A 23,019-nucleotide genomic window follows, 5' to 3' on the forward strand; every position below is an offset into this window, starting at 1 on the left:
AAAACCTTAAACATTTGGTGGTGCGCAAGTTTAATGATTGACAATTGTGTTATCAACTCTAACCAATCCACACATCCATTTCAAAATTAAATACTCTTAGTAAAATCTTTAATCTTTACATATATGAAACAAAATTGTATTGTTGATGAAAAAGTTTAATTAAAACTGACAAATCAACATCGTAAAAAATTAATGATTAACAAATAACATAAATACTTCATTGTCCAAACTTGTACCTTTTCACCTCTTTGTCCAACTTACAAAATTATTAAGACTATGAGTAAACAAATTGTTTTCTAAATCATAACCAGAAAAATGTTGCACAAAAATGCTGAAAAATGCGCTGATTCTCAAAATTGTTTTTCTCAAATTAGAACTGGAAAGTACTTTTGAGGGTTTATGTCAAAACTTGAAACTTCTCTCCTTGTATCACTTGTAACTTTAATAATGTTACGTAAGGCCATTGATTTTGATGGAAAACTTTCGAGCTTAACTGGATATTGATTACATTTGGAAAACAGTAATTGGTTTATGCAGGAAGAAAGAGGGAGAGAATAATTTAGAAGAAGGGTTTTTGATTTTGAATGGAAAAATATGTTTTTAACAATAAATTTTAACAATTTTTTCTTACGACTTGATATAATATCTTTTAAGTAGTTTCTCATTTCTATATATTTTAAAATTACTTAAAAGATATCATCTTATATTATTGTAAAAAATTTATCAAAATTTAGTTGTCGTCTGAATAAATGTATGAAGACGAAGAAAAGAAGAGATAGTGGGTACGTGTGCATAGTTTTAGTTGCAAGTAAGTATGTGTTGTTATTGTGAGGCGGATTTTATGAGGCATCCAAGTTGAGGGACAACGAGGCTTAATGCTCTATAGTTTGTAGTTGGAGTCACATGAGATGTACGCCAACTAAATACCAGACATCAACAAAACTATAAAAGAATGCAGCCACATAATTGATGCCTCTCTTGCTAAAGCTAACTAACTCACAGCCAAAATGTTATGCACCTTTCAAACTTCTCACAGCTTTTCCTTCGCCTTTCAAATGAACTTTGCGATAAATACAAATCAATCAATAGAAACTCAGATTTTCCTCCCTCATTCTTCAATCCAAGTACATCACCATAATTAAACTGCATCTTGTGGTATAAACATATGCACGTATCCAAACAAACTGCACTTCATCCAGCTGCAGTACAAAACTGACACATTATAGGAATTCAAGCCTCTACCACTATTACTAAGATTCTTTCCTTCTGTACCATCCATATACATAAGGTTATACATATATAGAAAATAAATCCTCAACAAAACACTTGTGCTGGAACATGTTCGCAACACTTTCAATGAAAAACAAACTACCAAACCAACAAATTATGTAAGCGAATTAAACTCAACTCATTAGGGTTTTTCGCAGATACCAATTTTTTTCACCTCGTATTCAGTGCTGTTATTGCATCTGCATTCCAAAGTAGTTACACTCTTCGAAAGCAACAACATCTCGAGGATTTCCCTGTCGGCAACCTTCATAGTCAGAAACCAAAGGTGAGTAGACCAAAGAGTTCATGTCACCCCAACTAGTGCTTTCCGTTGAAGTTGTGTTGCTGCTACCACCATTGCTCATCACGTCCATGGATTCCATTCCGTAGTTAAAACCCTCCATTGACCGATCCATTTGTTGCGAGTTCGCGCAGACCAGTTCGCAGAAATCACCCGGGAAGTTTTCAAACCCATGAAATATATTTGATGGCTGATAAGTGACGCTATTGTTTTCATCACTCACCACGGCCACATGATTTACCATGGTTGGAAAAACCTGGTTTGGCAGGGAGGGAATTTCACATGCATTGGTGTATGGCTGCTGCTGCTGATGCTGATGATGATCGTTGGAAAATCTAATTCCCTCTAGTCTGTTAACCATCAAGTTCCTGAGAGAAGTTTGATTGTTCAGACCGTAGTGTTGAAAGGAAACATCAGTGACTGGGAGAGGCACAGAAGAATATTCTGCAGACCAATAAGGGACTTGATTGATGACTTCAGAAGCTGCTATCAAATTCTCGGTTTCTCTTTTCACATCTTGCTTCTGCTGATTGTTGCTGACACGGCGAGCTTGAGCCTGCTGTTCCTTTCTTTGTTTCCCAAGAAGCTTCTTCTTTAGCCTCGTGTTCCAATAGTTCTTTATATCATTGTCTGTGCGCCCTGGTAACTGTGCTGCTATAATTGACCACCTGCATGTATCAGCGACTTCTAAGCGATCAATTAATCGGATTTCTAGTCTACATAAATAGAGATTCCTTAATTAACTAGAATAACAAATTCAAATTAACTTTCTCAGCAGATCATTAAGGAACTTATTTAATTACCTGCTTCCAATACTGACATAAAGGCTGCAGATGATGTTGTCTTCTTCTTCTGAGAATCCCCCATGTTTGATGTTTGGTCGAAGATAATTTAGCCATCTAAGACGACAGCTTTTCCCACATCTCTTAAGGCCTAAACCACACACATACAAAGACAATAAGAAACAACCTAAACATTTCTGTGTTCTAAAATAAGATTGGAAAGTTAAATCATTATATATACGTAATTGAGAAGCTTGATCTGCAACAATATTTAATTGACATGTGTTGATTGATGAATATATACCTATTTTCTGGGGCAAGGCTATCCAGTTGCCACCAGTACCATGGTGCTCAATATAAGCCTTGAGTTTAGCATCTTCTTCAGGTGACCATGGACCTTTCTTGACGTTGGCTTTGTCACAACAAGGAGCCCTTCCCATGTCTGCTCTGCCACCTTCTCTCTCTGTGTCAGTTGGTCTGAGTCTCAAGTAAGCCAATCTTTGTTATGGGTTCAGTATAACGATAATAATGGTGTGTTTCTATATATATATAAGAGGGGGAGAAAGAGGAGAGAGAAATAGCCTGGAGAAGGAGAAAGAGAGAGAGAGGGCTTTGGAAGGTTTCAAAAAGGTGAAGGAAGGAAAAGATATTCCTTTATGCTTAAAATAATGGGTGAATTGAAAAATGGCTGGAAATAGACCATTATTTTTGTTTGTCCTTCTTACTATGTATGCTCTATAATTAAAAAGGGAATTATGATAAGAAAATGTTTACAGAAAGCATGAAGAAGAATAATGTAAGTCTTTATTTATGATGATCATGCAGTCTCTCTCATATATTATTTTGTTGAAGCAAGGGGGATATGAATTATTGTTGTGGAAGGGTGATGAGATAAACCTCGTGCATGGTGCAAGCAGAGTGGGACCAAAGGTGAAAGGTTAAAGTGGTGAAACCTCATTTCGTTGAATGGTTCTTTCTTTGATTACGTAATGCCCAGATGAGTGATTCTTGGATTGCGCAGGAAAAAGAAGCAGGATGAGTGTTCATGTTTGTCATTTGGAAACTACTTTGCCAAAACCTAAAATCAGTTCAACAATTCACTCCATTTGGTCATTCATGATCAAATTATGGGGACAACATGTGTGAGACTTTACTCACAACTTTTCAAACCTTTTAGCAGTGCTAAAAAGAACTTCTGAACTGTATATGGTTCACTCATACAATCATATGCTTAATTTTTATCCACATTTGAAACATAAATGTGGAATAAAGCATTCAAATTTGTATATTTGTTTTGTTATTTTGAAATGCATTACTAAAATAATATGGAATTAATCTGATTGGTGCTTCATATTCTTGTGTAATGAAAGTGATATATACCAAGAAGTTTCATCACATCTTTCCAATTATAATGATAAAAGGACAGTCTCACGTAAATTAGGGCTAATTATTATTGATGGCTTCTCTTCTCACATTCACTTAGATACATTTATTTATAATAAAAGGAAGAGTTTACTTTGCACTTTATGTCTGTATAATTTTTTAACTGCTTCAAATAATAATCAAATATTGAATTAAGATATTTAAATATAATATAAACTAAATTATTAAATATGAATTAATAAAATCAGTTGTGTTCAGAGAGTACGAATTTGAGTGATTGTAAATGTATCAACGCACATAGTGAAACAAATTATTACTTTTAAAAAAGTTTTTTTATCCACAAAATACTTTTTTTTATTCTATATAAAATAAGGAAATGAGCTTTTATTATGTCACTACTTCTTACGTAAAATTTTAAAAATATAAATAAATTTGCAATTATAAATAAAAACAAAGATAATTGTTTTCTATATACCCTTAAATTTTCATTTTACATCCAACATTTCGGACTTCTGATGAATTTATTAAATCATTCTAAAAGTTTAGCAGAAAGTTAGCAAACATTGAATGAAGTTAGAAAAACATTGTAGGGTGCGAAATTAAAGTTTGAAAAAGGAAGATATGTGACTTTTTATTTTTTGCGAAAAATAATGTTTTAGTTGGTAAGTTTTGAGGAAAATGAAAACAGTTTAGTCCAATCAAAAGTTTTGAGTAGAAAATTATAATTTGAAATTCTCAAGCCAAAGTAAATAGATAGAGCAAAACGAAATTTGCTTAATTTTAAAAATAGATAAACTTAGTTATCTAAACATATTTAGGAGACCGAAAATCGCTCACAATTTGATATACTTATATCGTTTTGAATTAGTAGCATATGTATCTTATACCATTGTTTTTAAGTAATATATATGATGTTTCTTTAAATTAAAATAGTATTTAAGTATAAAATATACATTCAAATTTTAAACCCAGGATGAAAAATGTTTAAACATAATGGACGCAGCGCGTGAAGTTAAGATAATTTGTACTACATTTATTTTATTTTTTCCTATTTTATAAATTTAAAAATCATAAATAGAAAATAATATTTGCTTTTTGTATTTTATTTTTCATTCAATTTAAATCATTTAAGATTTTAATTATTTCTTTAATTTTTATTTCATTTCTTATTTTGTTTCCTTCAGATTTATTTTACATAAAAAAAATATTAATAAGAAGCATAAAAGGGACAGAGCAAGAAAATTTCAGTGAAATTCTTCAAATGGTTGAAAAAGAATGTTTTCTTATTAAAATGATAAACTTTTTCATAACATAAAATAAATATTTTAAATAACTATGTTTCTATTTATTTATGATCAAATAAAATGTAATGCCGGCTTTTCATTTAAATAATAAAAAGGTTTTGTTTTGTTTTTTTTATATTTATATTTAAAAGGAAAATTATCTTAGGCAAAATACATGGGATTCTATCTAAGCAGCCTTTATCCAAAAAATAAAAAAGAGATAAGACAACATTATTAATGAATTACTTTTTCGAGTATGCAGGTAGTCAACAACTAGGATTCCCACTATCACCTCTGTTACGTCATCAATTATGTACCTCTCAAAATACTTTCCTCTTCTTCATTATTAATTATCAATATTAACGAGTATTCTATGGGTTATATAAACTTTGTTATGACTTAATCAAATTTTAATATATATAATTGAAATGTAATTTATATAATTAAAAATTAATAGTGATACTATCAATTTCTTTTAAAAATTTAAAATTATATTGTTTTCGAAAAATAAAGTAAATTCATTTTCCTTTTAAAATTAATAATATGATATAATTATCCTTTCAATCAAATCTGTAAAAGGACGTTTGATAGGACTAAAAAAAGAGAAATATATAAAAATTATTTTAAAGTTTTACTTCTAAGATTATTGGAGGTATTATTTAATAGAGAAAAAAAAAGATACATGCAAATTATTTTTTGATTAGTGTAATAAAATTTACATAAAAAATAAGGTACTTTATGAAAATATAATTTAAAAAAGGGCACTAAACATAGAATGCATTTAAAATTGAAGAGATTTAGATGAGTGAAAGTGAAGGAAAATGAGTTGAATTTTGGGAAGGAGATGGACTAGTTGTGTTGTGCATAGAAAGAAAGAAAGTAAAGAAAAGAAAGTTATGGAAGAAACAAAAGTAGGCAACTTTTCAAGAAGCGAAAGAAACGGTCTTGGTGGTTGGCCACCATCATCACTTCTCTCACTTCTCACTCATCTTCTTCGTCATTCCGCCATAACAATTAACCATGGTTAAGTAACTGCCTTCTGTTTTCAACTACGAGTTCCTCTATTTCCACGCTTTGCATGCGTAATCCTAGACCTAGTTTCTGGTGTGAAACAGAGCCTTTTTGACACAGTCCAATCTTTACTTCCATGTAACTTCAACAATCTTCCTTCACTAAATGCAATACAACATGTACGAAACACGAAGAAATGCGATAATTAATTTTCTTTCTTCTTAGTCCATGGATCAATCATACTCAGTTAAGTAGCTTCTAGAAAATTTGCTATTCATACCGTGGTGGAAGGCTTGGGTTTTGTTGTTTATGCGACCAGATCGTGACAGAGAATAATTGTTAGTATTGTTTCAACTGTCACATTAACTCAGAACACTTGGTCAACAATAAGACCAAGTGTGACGCTGAAAATCCAAATGTCTGAAACGGCCAACAGAGGTTTTAACGTAAGTTACAGTAGCAGAGAGACCAAGTGAAGATTATAGTTCCTAGCCGCGGCGGAGAATGTTCTATTCTATCATCAGTGAACATGTCTAAAGAATTAGTATTTTGCAAGATAAAAATTTAGAATTTAGTAAAAGACTTACTGAAAACCAAGTAAAACACCAGAAGCATGAGTCATTGCAATGTTCCTATTTACAAAATGTTTTGAACAATTTTAAGTCTACACTGTAATGGTTGAGTAACATCTCGAAGCATGAATTAGTATACTTCCAGAGTTTTGACCTAGTCCAACATAAAATGGGAACTGGGAAAAACATTTAAAAGAAAAGTGACAAGGTGAATGTAATAACCAAGTGAATTATGTAATACACATGTTAATTGTCCCACATGAGCAATAATAAAAAAGATTAAAACTGTTGTTCGGTTCACTGCTTAGATCCTTTGTAATTGCTTATAAATTTAGGTATTAGAAATTAATAATGATTATTAATTGTGATCCTTCCATTCTGAAATCTAGGAAAGAAAAACATTAATCTCTTGTGTCTTATCAAAATCCATTTATTTTCCAAATGTCAGTTGTTGTTGATTTGTTGGGAGTCAGAAAGTTTGGAAATGAAAATGGAGAAACAGAAGTCAAAAAGAATAGGACATAAGAGACAAAGTGTGAGATCTGAGATTTGCATTTACATTTGAAAAAGAAAACATGGTTTGGGAGTTAATGAAAGTTGTATCCACATTGATAGTGGCATAGTCTGCGGATTAAGAGACACCTGTGTAGCACATATAGATTAATGGGTAACTAATTCTTCCTTCTACATCTTATTTCATTCCAAGAATATTAGTTTATTATTTCATTGTTGGTTGAAAAGCATAAGTATTTCATTTTCCTCATTCTTTATTTCTTTTTATGCTTGAACAATGGCCAGAGTCATGGTAATACTTTATGATAATGCTAATTAGATTAGCTCGTTTATTCACTTAATAAAAAACCTTATGTTAATAAGCAACTGATCTCACAATTCATGTCCCATCTTCATTCTCCATTACTCACTCTTTTTTTTATATGTACAAAATAAAATAAATGTTTTAAATTGTGCAACATCTCATCTCTATTTTTAATTTTTACCAACAACTCTTCCAATGGTTTTTATGAAGTTCTATTTCAATGCGAGTCGTTATTTTCGTATTTAAAAGTTTTTAAATAAATCAAAATGTTTTTTTCTCAAATTATTATAAATTTATTTCAAATTTATATTTCAAACTTGAAGGAAACTTCTAAAAATAAAATTACTTTGTATTTTTTAAGATAAAATCAGTCGTTTAATACTTCTGTTTAATTGACAAACAGCAAAATGCGAGCTTTTAATATAATAGAAGAAAAGACCAAAAAAAATAATTAAAAATAGAGCAAAGGAACAGATGATGCTAATTAGTGAAGAGAACGAAGATAACTGGGCCTTTTCGTATACAGTGAAATTACAATTTTTTTTTTTTTAAATTCAGCAAAAGATTTAGCCATTTCCTACGACGGACCGTGCTCTGTCATATCAATTTTTCTTCTTTTTTTTTTGTTAATCAAGTTTTTTCTTCTGAATTATAACATGATTATAATTTTAGTTTTTATCTATTTTGTTAAGTATTTGTCCTGATAAAATAGATGATTGAATCCTTAATATTGAAATGCGTTAACAGTTCTTATTACATGACAAAAAATATGCCATGTCAATCATTCATTTTCCGACACTAGTTCTTTTTAAAAGTAAAAATAAAAAATGTATAAAACTATATCTTTAATATATATATATATATATATATATATATATATAAAACTATAAAAATAAAAATAAGAATTCGTGTGGTTCTAAGACTTCTATAATTAAAATAAAAAATATATAAAACTATATCTTTAAAAATTATTTTTTACATAATATATTAGAAACCGTACTTAGAACACGATTTTATTACTTTTAAAATCGTGTTTAATAAAACTTTACCTATTCAGGTAATATTTTAAAAATCTGTCTATTAATAATTTTGTTAAAAAATCACACTACTTTTGTAAAAAAAAAATAAAATCCCATGATCAACCCACATGAACTGTGAAAACTTCAATCTCAAACTGGCTAAAACCGTTAGTTTAACACTGTAATACCAAAATGATAAAAATTCAGAAAAAAAAAATAAAAAAGTAACAAAAAAATATATATTGTGAGAATACTGGATAGTAGTCACCAGATCATTGCAATTGCACCACCAGAGGGAGAAAAAAAATATTCTAGCCATTTCCACCAGTTGTTTATGCAACACCAGAGAGAGAAAAAAAACTTCAATTACCATTTCCCTGCCCAACCATCAAGACAAATCCTACCACGAACTTAAACTCAAACTCCAATTTCGCGTTAATGCTTTGTACTCGTTACTGCGCGTGTCGTGATAAATCGAGTAGAACATGAATTCAAGGGAACAAATAGGTCCTCAGTCTGTCAGGCACAGACTCCAGAATGCAGGGCTTATTTCGTTAACGCCATGTAGTTCCTATACAATATTTCCCTTATTACAGTGTAATACAATTTTCTTGTGCACCTTATAGTCATCTCAATGCAACATATTCTGGAAAATCGATTCAAAAAATGAACAAAAGTCATCCAAAAAATTTATCAGGTTCAGGTAGATTATCAGCTACCTTTTGATTTGGCAACTTCAGTTTATGGTACTAATTGAGGAGAATTGAACCATTCCCATCTCGAAAAGGAATTAACCAAGAAACATAATCTCAAAACCGTTGGGTAGTTCCATCATGGTAACAGTTTTCGCGAACTTGTTTAATATAAAAAGTCCTGCTCACCAGTACAGCATGTTTAGCAGCTCAACAATTTCTGCTTTTACACCTACTTTTCTACTTCCACTAAAAAAAACGTTAAAAGAAAAACAAGGTACGCAATTAACGCATCTAGAAATTTTTCGACCAATAAAAAGATAAATAGTCCACTGAAAATTATTTCTTCAGTAGCATTAAATACACCACAGTACTATCTACAGCTAATCGTGTATATATATCTGATAGCAAAATTTTAAAAGTAACTTCTAGAGCTCGCAAATGTTAAAAGCAATTATGTTCAGCCAAACATGCAACTTGGATCAATTCTTATTGCGCTTATCTCAGCTCAACAGTCCAATTCATCTCATCCGCCGAAAGACCCATCTGTAATCTGGTTAGGACTGTATAAAGTTGCTGTGAAACCACGCCAATACCATCCCCATATGATACCCTGCAGAATTTAAAATTAAAAAAAAATGTGAACCACTTATTCAAACTGGCTTTATAAGCAAAATGATTGGAAGAGTTACACGAAAAACTCGGTTGACAGGGTTTATTTTTTCGTGACAATATTAAAAGTCTTTGATTTGGTCTCATATATGTTAATGTATAAAGTGCAAATTGTCTTTCGCAATTACTGCAATGTACCTCTTGCCAAGATAAGTAATACTGCCAACAGGTGACACAACCACAGCTGTTCCCGTGCAGAAGACCTCGTCAGCATCTAGCAATTCATCCACTGATACGAATCGCTCCTCAACCTGCACACGTATCAGATGAACCGTGGGAAATTAAGAAAAAGAAATGTGACTAATGGCATTAGAAACAGTAAAGAGCAGTGTAGTCTAAAGTCTAAATAAAAACTGTAACCTCTACCCAGTTATTTTCCAGGTGACATTAAAGAACACTTGGCAGGAATCAATTATTAAAAAACAAAATAAACAGGTAATAAGTCAAGTAAAAAATATTTAGGTTGTCAATGCCTAAACAAATGGATAATGAGCACTGTGGTTACTATATATAATAAGAGCAAGAGAGATACTTAGAATTGTATAAACTACAACGGGATAAACTTATCACAGTATGAAATAACGGGAAAATGTGAAAGCGTATAGAATAAAAGAATATAATGGAATCGTAAAAAGAATTATGTCAAAAGTGTCCGTCCGCAACAGAAGATATTTATCTTCTGAGGGTTGTTGTAAAATTGCAAAAGTAGAGAAAAATTCTGATACATTTTTTTCATTAAAAAGGAAAAACATGACTGAATGCAAGATAAGTGTTGTGGAAAGCTTGGAAAATGAAACTAGTTCACTTGGCTCATCTTATTATTATACAACATTTATGACGGGATAACTACTAAAGTGAGAACTCTAGAAGACGAGGGTAAGGACTAATTTGTAAGGATGGGCCTACGCCAAAGTTTAGTAACAAATCCCTAGTTTAATCTAGTCTTGGATACAATGTACTAGTAGGGACACAAGATTGTTCCTAAATGTATGCATTTTGCATATGGTATAGTTTTGATCGAAGAATCAAGGGAAGAGCTTAACGCTAAACTAGCTTTGGAGACAGATATCAGAATCAACAGATTATCCCTTGAACTGGGTTGAGACAAACTATATGGATGGCAACTTTAGCAAAAACACAAGAGGATAGCTTGGACATAAAATTGGGAGAAGTCATATTACATGTTTCAAGGTTTATGGACATAGCATCTGTATTACAAAGTGGAGGAAAAAATAATGAAGATGTCACATACAGGATACAAGTTGAGGAGTAGTTTAAATAGAGGAAGACATGGAAGATTTTGTTAGGAATCCAAGTGTGAGTCTAAGACCCACATTGACCAGAAATGAGAAAGTAGAGCACTATATAAGAATAAAGACCCATAAACCCATTGCCTTAAGGTTTTGGGTTGAGAGTGGTGTCAGTGCTTTATATGGTTTGGCTCAGGTCTCATTGGTGTTGTATCTCCCCAGTGATACCTCCTCCTTAAAAACCTGAGAAGTGGTATCAGAGCCGATGGTTAATACAGGCTCAGGCGAGTGCAGTACCAGTATTTAAGAAGAACGACGGTACAGAAAAGGACAGAAAAGGAGTACTTGTGGTTGGGCGGCTTCCGCTGGAGGGGGAGTGTACCAATGTGGTTGAAGGGACTCACCCTTGAGGGGGAGATGGTTAGAAATCCAAGTGTAAGTCTAAGTCCCACATTGACCAGAAATGAGAAAGTAGAGCACTATATAAGAATAAAGACCCAAAAACCCATTGTCTTAAGATTTTTTAGCCTTAAGGTTTTTGGTTGAGAGTGATGTCAGTGTCTTATGTGGTTGAGCTCAGGTCTCATTGGTGTTGTATCTCCCCAGTGATACCCTCTCCTTTATAAACCTGACAAGTGGTATCAGAGTCGATGGTTAATACCGACTCAGACGAGTGCAGTATGGTCCTAGTATCAAAAGTCTTCCTGACAGTGTTGGTCAGGTAAAGCGTGTCCCATTAAGAAGAACGGCGGTACAGAAAAGGGCAGAAAATTAGTACTCGTGGTTGGGCAGCTTCCGCTGGAAGGGGAGTGTACCAATGTGGTTGAAGGGACTCACCCTTGAGGGGGAGATTGTTAGGAATCCAAGTGTGAGTCTAAGTCCCACATTGACCAGAATTGAGAAAGTACAGCACCATATAAGGATCAAGGCCCATAAACCCATCGCCTTAAGGTTTTGGGTTGAGAGTGGTGTCAATGCCTTATGTGGTTAGGCTCAGGTCTCATTGGTGTTTGTATCTCCCTAGTGAAACCCCCTCTATGTAAACCTAACAAGTAGTATCAGAGCCGATGGTTAAAACCGGCTCAGACGAGTGTAGTATGGTCCTAGTATCAAAAGTCTTCCTGGCAAGGGTCCCAGGTAAGGGTTCCAGGTAAGCGTGTCCCGTTAAGAAGAACGGCGGTACAGAAAAGGGCAGAAAAGGAGTACTCATGGTTGGGCACCTTCCGCTGGAGGGGGAGTGTACCAATGTGGTTGAAGGGACTCACCCTTGAGGGGGAGATTGTTAGGAATACAAGTGTGAGTCTAAGTCTCACATTGACCAGAAATGAGGAAGTAGAGCACTACATAAGAATAAAGACCCATAAACCAATTGCCTTAAGGTTTTGGGTTGAGAGTGGTGTCAATATCTTATATGGTTGGGCTCAGGTCTCATTGGTGTTATATCTCCCCAGTGATACCCCTCCTTATAAACCTAACAAGTGGTATCAGAGCCGATGGTTAATACCGGCTCAGACGAGTGCAGTACCAGTATGGTCCTAGTATCGAAAGTCTTCCTGACAGTGTGGGTCAGGCAAGCGTGTCCCGTTAAGAAAAACGACGGTACAGAAAAGGACAGAAAAGGAGTACTCGTGGTTGGGCAGCTTCCGCTGGAGGAGGAGTGTACCAATGTGGTTGAAGGGACTCACCCTTGAGGGGGAGATTGTTAGGAATCCAAGTGTGAGTCTAAGTCCCACATTGACCAGAAATGAGAAAGTAGAGCACTATATAAGAATAAAGACCCATAAACTCATTGCCTTAAGGTTTTGGGTTGAGAGTGGTGTTAATATCTTATATGGTTGGGCTCAGGTCTCATTGGTGTTGTATCTCCCCAGTGATACCCCTCCTTATAAACCTAACAAGTGGTATCAGAGCCGATGGTTAATACCGGCTCAGACGAGTGCAGTACCAGTATGGTCCTAGTATCGAAAGTCTTCCTGACAGTGTGGGTCAGGCAAGCGTGTCCCGTTAAGAAGAATGACAGTACAGAAAAGGAGTACTCGTGATTGGGAAGCTTCCGCTGGAGGGGGAGTGTACCAATGTGGTTGAAGGGACTCACCCTTGAGGGGGAGATTGTTAGGAATCCAAGTGTGAGTCTAAGTCCCACATTGACCAGAAATGAGAAAATAGAGCACTATATAAGAATCACGACCCATAAACCCATTGCTTTAAGGTTTTGGATTGAGAGTGGTGTCAGTGCCTGTGCCTTATGTGGTTGGACTCAGGTCTCATTGGTGTTGTATCTCCCCAGTGATACCCCTCTTTAATCCTAACAGATTCTGATTGCAAAGTAACTACCAAGCTGAAGGGAAATTTTATCTTATTGTTATTTTTCTTCTATACTTTATGGAAGAATGTGTTGATCATTAAATGAACAGAAGAAAAAAGTGAGAACAGAAACAGTAAATACGTTAAGATGGATGTGTAATCGTAAAGTAAAGGACATTATACGGGATGATTGAAGACATCAAGATATTGGTGTAACATCTATCGTGGAATATATGTCAAAACTGGTTAAAGTGATCGGACACCTACAAAGGAAAGAAGGCGGCCAATAATAAAAGTACTGATGAAAATAGTAGATGGTATGTTTTTTTAGTATATAAAGAGGAATAGAAGGGAAAGCAAGGATATAAAAGAAATTACTAAGGATATAAAAGAAATTACTGAAGGAGACTAATGGTGAATAATAACCCTGATAATTCGGTTTTTAACTGAGATCAATGACATCTTATGATCTATATAGCCAATCTCACTTAGTGGGATAGCGTTGTTTAGTAGTAATTCAGAAATATAGCTCACTGAGATATCAAATATCACAATTGTAAGATATTAAGCAGATAGTATTCATCAACCCTCTCCTTAACTTGGAAATTTAGAATACCTGGAACCCTTGGCTTCGAGCAACATCAATAATACTTTTGCGAGTAATGCCAGGTAGGATTGTCCCTTTAATAGCGGGAGTGGAAATAACGTTACCCTGAAAGGACACAGGAATAATGGAAGCTAGACATGTGAGTTCAAATGAAAATAATAGTGCTTGAAAACAACGCAATAAAGCCTGAACCATAAAATACACAAAAGAACATTAAGGAAGTTTACACAAAAATTCATGTTCAAGAAAACTAGTGAAAAGACCAAATTGAAAATTTTATAGTCATCCAGACAATATTTAAATGAACCTAACAATTTTGTTCAGACTAGCGTAAAAAGATTCCTTTATTAAAGCTACCACGAAAATATAGAATTTTTTCGATAGTGGACTCCAAATAATACTTTTGACCTTGTAGCAGACATGATTTATACAACTTAAAATTACAAGTCATGGTGAAATTCTCGTTTCAAAAAGGAGACAAGCAAAACGCAAATTCATAGAAGAGATGATTTCAGTTGTTTAAAGTTTGCAATTTGCAAAGGCACCGACGACTAGTTGGAGCAAGCATCATGGATCAAGAGACTACCATTACTGAAAATTTTTGCTAGTATACCTAGAAGATACTTCAAATCAGTTGATGGGGCTCTGTCAAGAAATTGATGGAAACTTTGCACGTAAACTTAAATGATTGGTAATTCTGACCACTACAAGATATTCATCTTACTATCCCAACATGTACATGCCCGGGGAAATTATTCATGCATTTGTGACACAAGAGATGTGGCAATTAGAAAATAATTCAGTGCATGAAAATGTAACAGCTATGCATAGCAACAATGACAGATATATGTGTGTAAACATGATCTTGATTTCAAACTGGGTGATTAACTACAATACCTTCACAACAAAAATGTTGCAGGAAGAAACCTCCTCCAGATATCTTTTGTGCACACAGTCAAGGTATAAAACATCAGAGTAGCCTTTAGCTTTTGCTTCAGACTGTGCCTTCAGAACCTACAAGGAATATTTGCACATGTTCACTTAGAGAAAGTTAGGGATTTAAAGAGAGAGTAGTACAGTATGCCGGTGGCAAGAAATGACATCTAAGAAACCAAACAAATAACTTTAGCATCTGAAATTGCTCTATACAGGATAGTTCTGTTAATAAATATGGAAATTGCAAGAGGAAGAAATCGAAGGCAGAAAAAAAAACCCTCAATTATTTCCTATGTGGTAAGTACAAGAATGTAAATATAAATATAAAATATCAATTAAAATATGGGAAAAGAGAAAAATCTAACGTTCAAAATAGTTTGATGATTTAAAAATTTAAGTCTATTAAAATAAAAGAGAAGCTAAATCCCTATGTGTGGTAGAGCACATAGAGTTATACATTTATAAACAGGATAATACAATGAGATGGGCTAAACCCGTTAAATCTAGCATTCCCACTTAAGTTAGTGCATATATATATATAGTATATACCATGTTTGTTACAAATATAATCAATTTTATGTCCCTATAATGGGTTAAGACCTCAGCTACAAATTTTGGAATTGACACAGGCGAAATAGATGAAAGACAAGTATATAGTGATGGATATACCGAGGACAATAACTCATTGAAGTCATGGAGAAGAGCATTAACTTTATCCAAACATTCAATCTTTGTACCATCAAGTCAAGACGTCTAGGTCTCATGGAGAAGAGCATTGACAAACACCATAAAAACATTCAGTATCATTGGTTTGTGACAGTTTGGCCTATTCCCAAACACTTGAACAGGTTTCATAAGCAGGAAATATATGTTTTAGTGATGAAGGAATAGTACACTTGAGTATAATACATAATTGAACATCAATTTTCAATCAAGGAGAAAGCTCCTTTTCAGCAATAGTAGCCACATTCTTATGATGATGAACAACATAACCTAACTCTTAAGCCAAAGTCTAATTTTGATGCCTAGGTATCATAACTAATTCCATCTAATTTGTCAATGGAGAGAAGCACATTGACGTAATTGGTATTGATGGATGGATCAGACATAAGAGCAACAGAAGAGGCTATAGAAAATTGTAAAGAGTTAATAATTCCTAATAGAGAGAAACAACCATAAAAGATGTGAAAAAGTTACAACGAACTCCAATCGTGATGAAAGTTAAATTTTTAGGAAAGAGGATGGAGAGACAAGTCTAACGATAGTGGTTGCCATCAGAAAGGATGTCGGATGCACCATCACGCATGGCGACGCCAACGAGGACTGGGACGGGGTGTAGCTGGCCAGGACGATCACAACCATGGTGACGCCGTCCAAACGGTGTCGGCAATGGGAGGATCAGACTAGGTGGTGGTAGTACATTGGTGACGAAAAACAATGGGGGAAAAGAAAAAGCCTAAGAACAAAGTCAGAAATTAAAAGAGGAACAATTTCTAAAAAAAAAATTAGCACGGGTGAAAAGTGTGTTAACCGGGAGGCAAAGATTAAACATAGCTCTAGATACCATGTTAAAATAAAAAATAGAGGCACAGCCTGAATCCCTAATGTATGTAGACCACATAAGGTTACGCATTTATAAATAGGAAAAGGCAAAATAATGACCAAAACCTGTTATATCGAACAAAATCAGATAGAGAGAACATGTAGGAACAAGTGACAGTGGACAACACATAAGAAAGAAGAAAGGGATGCAATCTGGCTTACCGCAGCATAATTTCCAATGGTCTTCACACCTCCGGTGCCACCGGGAGTTGCGCGATGTAATTCATTTTCCACAATCAAATTAATTGGGGCTAAACCTTCCTGTGGTGAAATTGATATTTTATTAATTTTGGGAGGTAATAAAAGATGCGAAAAAGAAACAAGCATTACAATGATATGTTGAAAATAATAATTATTAAGAAAATGTGATACTGCACTAATAGAAGTTGTAGAAGTAGAAAATAAATCCTACTAAGAAAATAGGTGGTAACAATCTGGACCCATAATAGAACACTGTTGCAAATTTTTCTTCATCTTTTCATACTAAAAATTCAACCCATTCAATCATATCAGAAAAATCTAATAAAATTTAAATTTCTATTGATGTTGCATCTCAATTCTCATAATATCCAGCTCTCAGACTACAAGTTATATTGGAATAAATCGTTCAAATTTCTCTTAGCCATGGGGATTTGGATCAAAATTTGTTATATCCCAAAGAAGATAATGAAATTGGAAAACTTATAAAACAATAAATAAAGACGCTGTCTTTCAATGAAACAAATTAGATACCAAACCTTAAAGTAGTTCCCAACAGGTGAAACGTATATTAGAAAGGTGTACTCTGGAGAAGGTGCAAGACCAAGTACAGGTCCACTTCCCATTAGCAATGGTCTAATGTACAATGAACCTTTACCTGGAGGGGGAACCTGAAACCAAAGTTCATCTAATCAATCGAGGTCATTACAAAATCTACAATGTCTAAGGCGATGACATGAGTCCATAACACCCGTACCCAACGTTTGTTTGCTAAAACAGTATCCTTTACAGCTTCCACAAACTGCTCCACAGTAGGCGACGGCATGCACATCCGCTCTGCCCCTATCTGCATCCGCAGACCATTTTCTTCCGGACGGAATAGGAGTATATTCCCATCTTCTTTCCGATACGCTTTCAAACCCTCAAACAATCCCTATGTTGAAGCAGGGAAACAAATACTCCATCAAACAAGCACATCAGGTAAATTGAATACAAAATGCTAAGAATACCGATGCAACTAATTGGATTTCAATTTTAGAACATTGCACTGTAGCACCAAACACATTTCACTTAAATTCAAATACAAAGTAAGCATTGTTTTCAGGTCAAAAGCAATTCAACAAAATGAAGTCGGAAGTTGAATATGTAATGCCTCAAATAAAATATAAGCCAACCTGGCCGTAGTTTAGAATTCCGGCGGAGGGGTTTAATTCAATGTTACCAAAACGCTGGAGTTGACCTTTGGAGAAGGTTCCACCTCGAGCGCATTTCATGATATACATATAATCCGTGGGTTGAAGGCCAAACCCAAGGTTGTCCCAATCTATATCAGCTAAGTCACATGTTTCCCTGCTCAGTTCCAATACTATTCCGATTAATCAACGGAAGCCTTAAAATGAAAAAAAAAATAATAATGAAAAGGAGAAGAAAGTACCTGTAGGAATCAGAGAGAGTGGCGGAAGGCTTGAGAGGAGAAGGAGCTTCGAGAAGATTGAACGAAGTGAGAGGAAAGTGATTTTGACTAAGCTGCAGATTAAGCGAAAATGAATTAGGGAAGATAACAGAATGTAGTAAGAGAATAGGAAAATAGAAAAGGGAAAAAACCTTGAGAGATAGAGAGTGAGAAGAAGGGAAGAGGAAGGGCGATTGGTGAGAAGGAAAATGTCGAGAGGGACAGATCGGGTATGTTAGTCGAATGCGTGCGGAGACGGCGCTGCTCTCCATTTTTTCTCCTTCCTCAAACAACGACGACAATGGGAGGGTTTGTGAAGCACGTGGGTTATACTATGTGATTCTGAATCTCTCTTCTTTTTTACTTTTGTAGTCATCAATAATAATTTAATAAATACTATAATTAGTAATGTGAATGAAATCAATGGATTCAAAAGCATCGGGGCGAATCAATACTCACTGTTATGGATGGGATGCGATAGTCTACACTGTTCTAAGTTCACTCTTACCCCTCCAACCTTCATTTTGAATTAAAAGCTATTTTAAGTTTGACAACAATTTTTTGAACCGTGCAGAGTCAAACTGCGTCGGCTGCAGTGTGCATTTGAGTGCAGTGGATCCCTACATTTTTTATTTTATCACTTTGGAAGAAAGTGGAAGTAAAAAATAGCTTACGTGTGTTGTTTGGATCATCCTACATTCTTATGCTTATCTAAACTCCACTATTCTATTTTCTTATCTAATAAATCCACTGCTGTCGGCTAGTTGTCTATGAAAGTATGAATCGACTATATATAAATAAACTATAAACTTATATGTGTCAGTGAGATTGTTATGTTTAAATTAAACTTATTATTTGATATATAAACCATATCTACAATTTATATATTTTAAAGTTTTTGTTACGTAATATATCCTCAATCATTATTAATTGACATATTTTTCACGAGCAATAAAATTTATTTATTTTATTTTCAAATAAGGTTATTTTATACATTAATTATATATTCTAAAATGTCAGTTAAGGACATCAAAGTAAGTTAATCCGACTCATACAAATTGAAAAAAAAGTGAGTTTCACTCAGCTCACTTGTTGGTGAGTTATAAATTTTGTAATGAGACTCGACTGACCACAAGTTAATAATTTAGTAAGTTGACTTACTTACTAATTATATATCTTTTATAATTTATATTATATATTTATTGCATTGAAATGAAAGTGGATATCCGATTTATTTTCTTATAATAGTACAATATCATTGAATAACATCCTAGTATTTAAAAAGTCAAATTATAAATCTACATAATTATAATTACTAAATAATTATAAGAAAAAACTTACAAAAAAAATTATAAGAAAAAAAAAAGTGTTGGTGGTGGGTTACGAGTCAACTCGTCTTGACCCGGTTTAACCTGTAGAGTAAGTGAATCAAGTTGATTCAGTTCATCCCACATTTAAAAAATTGAAAATTTTTTAACCTAACCTGATTCAAACCCATGATAAACCAGATTGGCTCATAGGTCAAAATTCATTTTAACATATAAATCAGTTCCTATCATGTGAGAAATTATTAAAAAAAAAACAAAATACAAAAAGAACCACATTAAACTCATGATAAAAAGTACACTTTATGATCAAACTATACTTATTACAAAAAATTTAAATGGAATTAAAACATTAAATCACTTATACTATTCACATTCAAATTTATTTACAATTATTTTCAAATTTTAAATTTATTTGTTTTAAATTGTTATAAAATTGTTTAAAATTATTTTAAAATTTTATATTTGAATTTATATAATTGTTATTTTTAAATTAACTCGAACGTTTGTATATAAATTATTAAATTTTACAAATTTTAAAAATAGAAAATTATTTAAAATATAAATTCAAATAAAAATCAATATTAAAGTATGGTGTAATAAAATATCAATACAGATAAAGTTTAATGTAAAATATAAATTTTAAAAGAGTTTAAAAAGTTCATAAATACATTTATTTTGTGAAATGGAATTGATAAACAAGTTTAGCATATTTGTTAGTTGAAATTAATTTTGAATTAATTTTATTAATATTACTTTCCAACTTTAAAATACTTTTAAACAAAGTTCAATGTAAAATATAAATTTAAATAATTTAATATTGTTAAAAATATTTAATATAAATATAAATTCTAATAAAATTATTTATATACCATTTACGTAAAATTTAAATTTGGTTTCAACATGAAAAGAGATGAAATTGTTCAATTTTTAGAAAAGTTGAGGTTAAATTTAAAAAAATAAAAAAATATAGGGACTAAAGATTGAGGAGTGTTTGACGTGACAATGACACGTGACACGATGTCAGTTTGACACATAGGAAAAAATATTTTTATTTTTAAATTAAATAAAATTATTATGAATGACATATGACATCTCTTTAATGCAATATTAACAAAAATAAAAACTTGATTACATCAAACTTTTCAAAATAAAAACCAAATTTAGAGACATAAAAAAAAGAACTAAATTTACTTTTTTCAACAAAAAATGGAAATCAAAGAAATAATTTAACCTTTATTGTTCATTGATCAATCATAAGAGCACTAACACTTAATAGACAAATTATACTTCATAAATGAATATAAATATCAGATAATTAATATGGAATTAAGCAAACCATTAATAAAGGTTAAATTTTCCACTATAGGAGCACATAAAAATGTTATTATTTTTATATAATTTACGAAATTCCCTTAACTATTATTTAAAAATTCAGTTTTCAAAAAATTAAACAAAATATAATTTAATTTTTAGGTTACTAATAAAGTTAATTAACTACTTTTTTTAGTTTAGTTTTTTTAACACCTCTGGTACACAAACTTCGATCTAGCTCCAAAGCTTGAGTTTCAATAATGTTCCTTGTCTCATTTGTGATAAAGAAAAAACACTCGTATAACAAAAAACAAAACTCAAAACAAACTTTAAACATAAAAAATAAAAATAAAAAGGTTGGCAAGCCAGGGTGAGCTGGCCTGCCAATTGGACGGGTTAGATAGGGCGGGCTACAGTGAGTTGGTGGGTTGAAAATTCCAACTCGATCCACCCTTTTCCTGGCGGGCTGGCGGATTTGACCCACTTTAACATCTCTATTTAGATAGCAATATGACACATGATCTTTACTAATTTAACATTCGGGTAACTTGAAAATTTTGTGAACCATATGAATCTACAGTAAACATTCGCTTAAGTTCACATTCATTAAGTCCGTATCCGATCTAAATTTGCATTTGAAAGAAAAATTTCTGGATCAATAATTTTGTAATTTTATTTTTTAAAAAACACATGTAAAGTAATTATATTATGTTACATTTTGTTATATATATATATATATATATATAGAGAGAGAGAGAGAGAGAGAAGATAGAGAGAGGGAAAATATATGAATAAAATAAAATAATAAGTTTTTTCGGTATTATATATTTTTTATCTATCATATATCTTATATCTCTCATATTTTTATAATTTTTATAAATTCTAAACACTCATAATATTTCATACTGTAATTATATGATCATAATATTCTATATTATAATATGACTCTTAAAATTTTATAAGTTCGCATATTAAGTCTACATCAAATTCTGAAGATCAAAATGTAGACTTAAGTGTATTTGTTAAATAAAAAAAGATTTCATGTTTGTTGAATTTGGCTGAGCTTGTTGAAATTATTAATACTAATTATAAAGAGAGACGTGTTTAAATAAAAAAAAAATTGTTGTTATAAAAAGGAAAACTGAGTTCACACAGAACACAATTTATAAATTATTTTATTTATCTTAATAGCAAGTTTTTTTACGAACTTTGAATGCGCCATTTATTAACTAAATTTCATTATAAATTACAAAAACAAAAGTTTATAATGCTGAAGTAATTTATAAAGTGAACAAAAACGTGACAATTCATTGTGATTTTTTAAACGATAAATATTTTAAACATTTTTTCAAGTTGAGATTCTTAATAAATACATGAAAAAAGTATAGGTTTTCTTATTTAATAAATTTCAGCATCAAAATCCTTAATTAGATATATGATAATATAATAATATTTTTCCTGCGGTGCTCTGCCCACCGTAGGCACCAATTATTAACTTATACAAAGAAAGAAAATAAATCACTTGACAATTGGGAAGTCTTTGGTCTAGAGTTTGAACAAGGTGGCAAAATGGGCTTAGTCCAACGGGCCAATTTATGTTGAAAGGGAAGAATTGAGTTGAAGATTTCAACCTATCAGTTCGTTCTGATCCGTCCAGTCCGTTAATTTGATGGGTCAAAGTACGAGACAATCTGTCCTACCCTGTTTTAAAAAAAACAAAATAAAATAAAATAATTAAAAAGAATAATTTTTTATATTATATTTTTAAAATGTGTAAATATATCATAGTATTATAATTTAAATTATTAACACCTACAAATTAAGTTTCAATTATTAGTTACAATTGAATAATTGAATATATAAATTTAATAATTATTTTAATTATCCAATTAAAAACATTAACTAATCAATTAAAAATTTTAAAAATATTTTATTTGATTAAATATGCCTTTAATAATAATTTATATGTATTAAAAAATAAATTAAAAAACTAAAAAAAATAAAAATAAAAATTGATGGGCCAACTTGACCCAACCCGTTAACCTGTCCTATACGGGATGAATTGTGATTATTGATCCGTTTCTGTTCGATGGACCAATCTGGCTCAATTTATTTTTGACGGATCACATACAAACCAGACCAAAATAGGTCAAACTGATTCGTCTTGCCACCCCGATCTGAACTGGGTTTTTCCCGTCGCCTTCTATGTCATTTCTATATCTCAAATGT

General features: G+C 32.4%; 2 protein-coding genes across 2 annotated transcripts; both read right to left on the bottom strand.

Moving 5' to 3' along the window:
- Nucleotides 1-1,049: 1,049 nt before the first annotated feature.
- On the bottom strand, nucleotides 1,050-2,976 carry MYB68 (myb domain protein 68). Its single transcript, XM_028057248.2, has 3 exons — nucleotides 2,657-2,976; nucleotides 2,374-2,503; nucleotides 1,050-2,238 (listed from the first exon to the last, which is right to left on the bottom strand). The coding sequence occupies exons 1-3, from the start codon at nucleotides 2,790-2,792 to the stop codon at nucleotides 1,461-1,463; spliced, it is 1,044 nt and encodes a 347-aa protein (XP_027913049.1). The 5' UTR covers nucleotides 2,793-2,976; the 3' UTR covers nucleotides 1,050-1,460.
- Nucleotides 2,977-9,414: 6,438 nt separating this feature from the next.
- ATBCAT-5 (branched-chain amino acid aminotransferase 5 / branched-chain amino acid transaminase 5 (BCAT5)) lies at nucleotides 9,415-18,521 on the bottom strand. The gene is made up of 10 exons (XM_028058974.2): nucleotides 18,304-18,521; nucleotides 18,134-18,225; nucleotides 17,874-18,048; nucleotides 17,456-17,632; nucleotides 17,238-17,369; nucleotides 16,663-16,761; nucleotides 14,860-14,976; nucleotides 13,972-14,067; nucleotides 9,940-10,052; nucleotides 9,415-9,742 (listed from the first exon to the last, which is right to left on the bottom strand). The coding sequence occupies exons 1-10, from the start codon at nucleotides 18,421-18,423 to the stop codon at nucleotides 9,628-9,630; spliced, it is 1,236 nt and encodes a 411-aa protein (XP_027914775.1). The 5' UTR covers nucleotides 18,424-18,521; the 3' UTR covers nucleotides 9,415-9,627.
- Between the last annotated feature and the right edge of the window lie 4,498 nt (nucleotides 18,522-23,019).

The sequence above is a fragment of the Vigna unguiculata genome, chromosome 2 (assembly GCF_037176805.1).
Source record: "Vigna unguiculata cultivar grain cowpea cultivar isolate G323 ecotype 2 chromosome 2, ASM3717680v1, whole genome shotgun sequence".
In the NCBI taxonomy this organism is placed as follows: domain Eukaryota; kingdom Viridiplantae; phylum Streptophyta; class Magnoliopsida; order Fabales; family Fabaceae; genus Vigna; species Vigna unguiculata.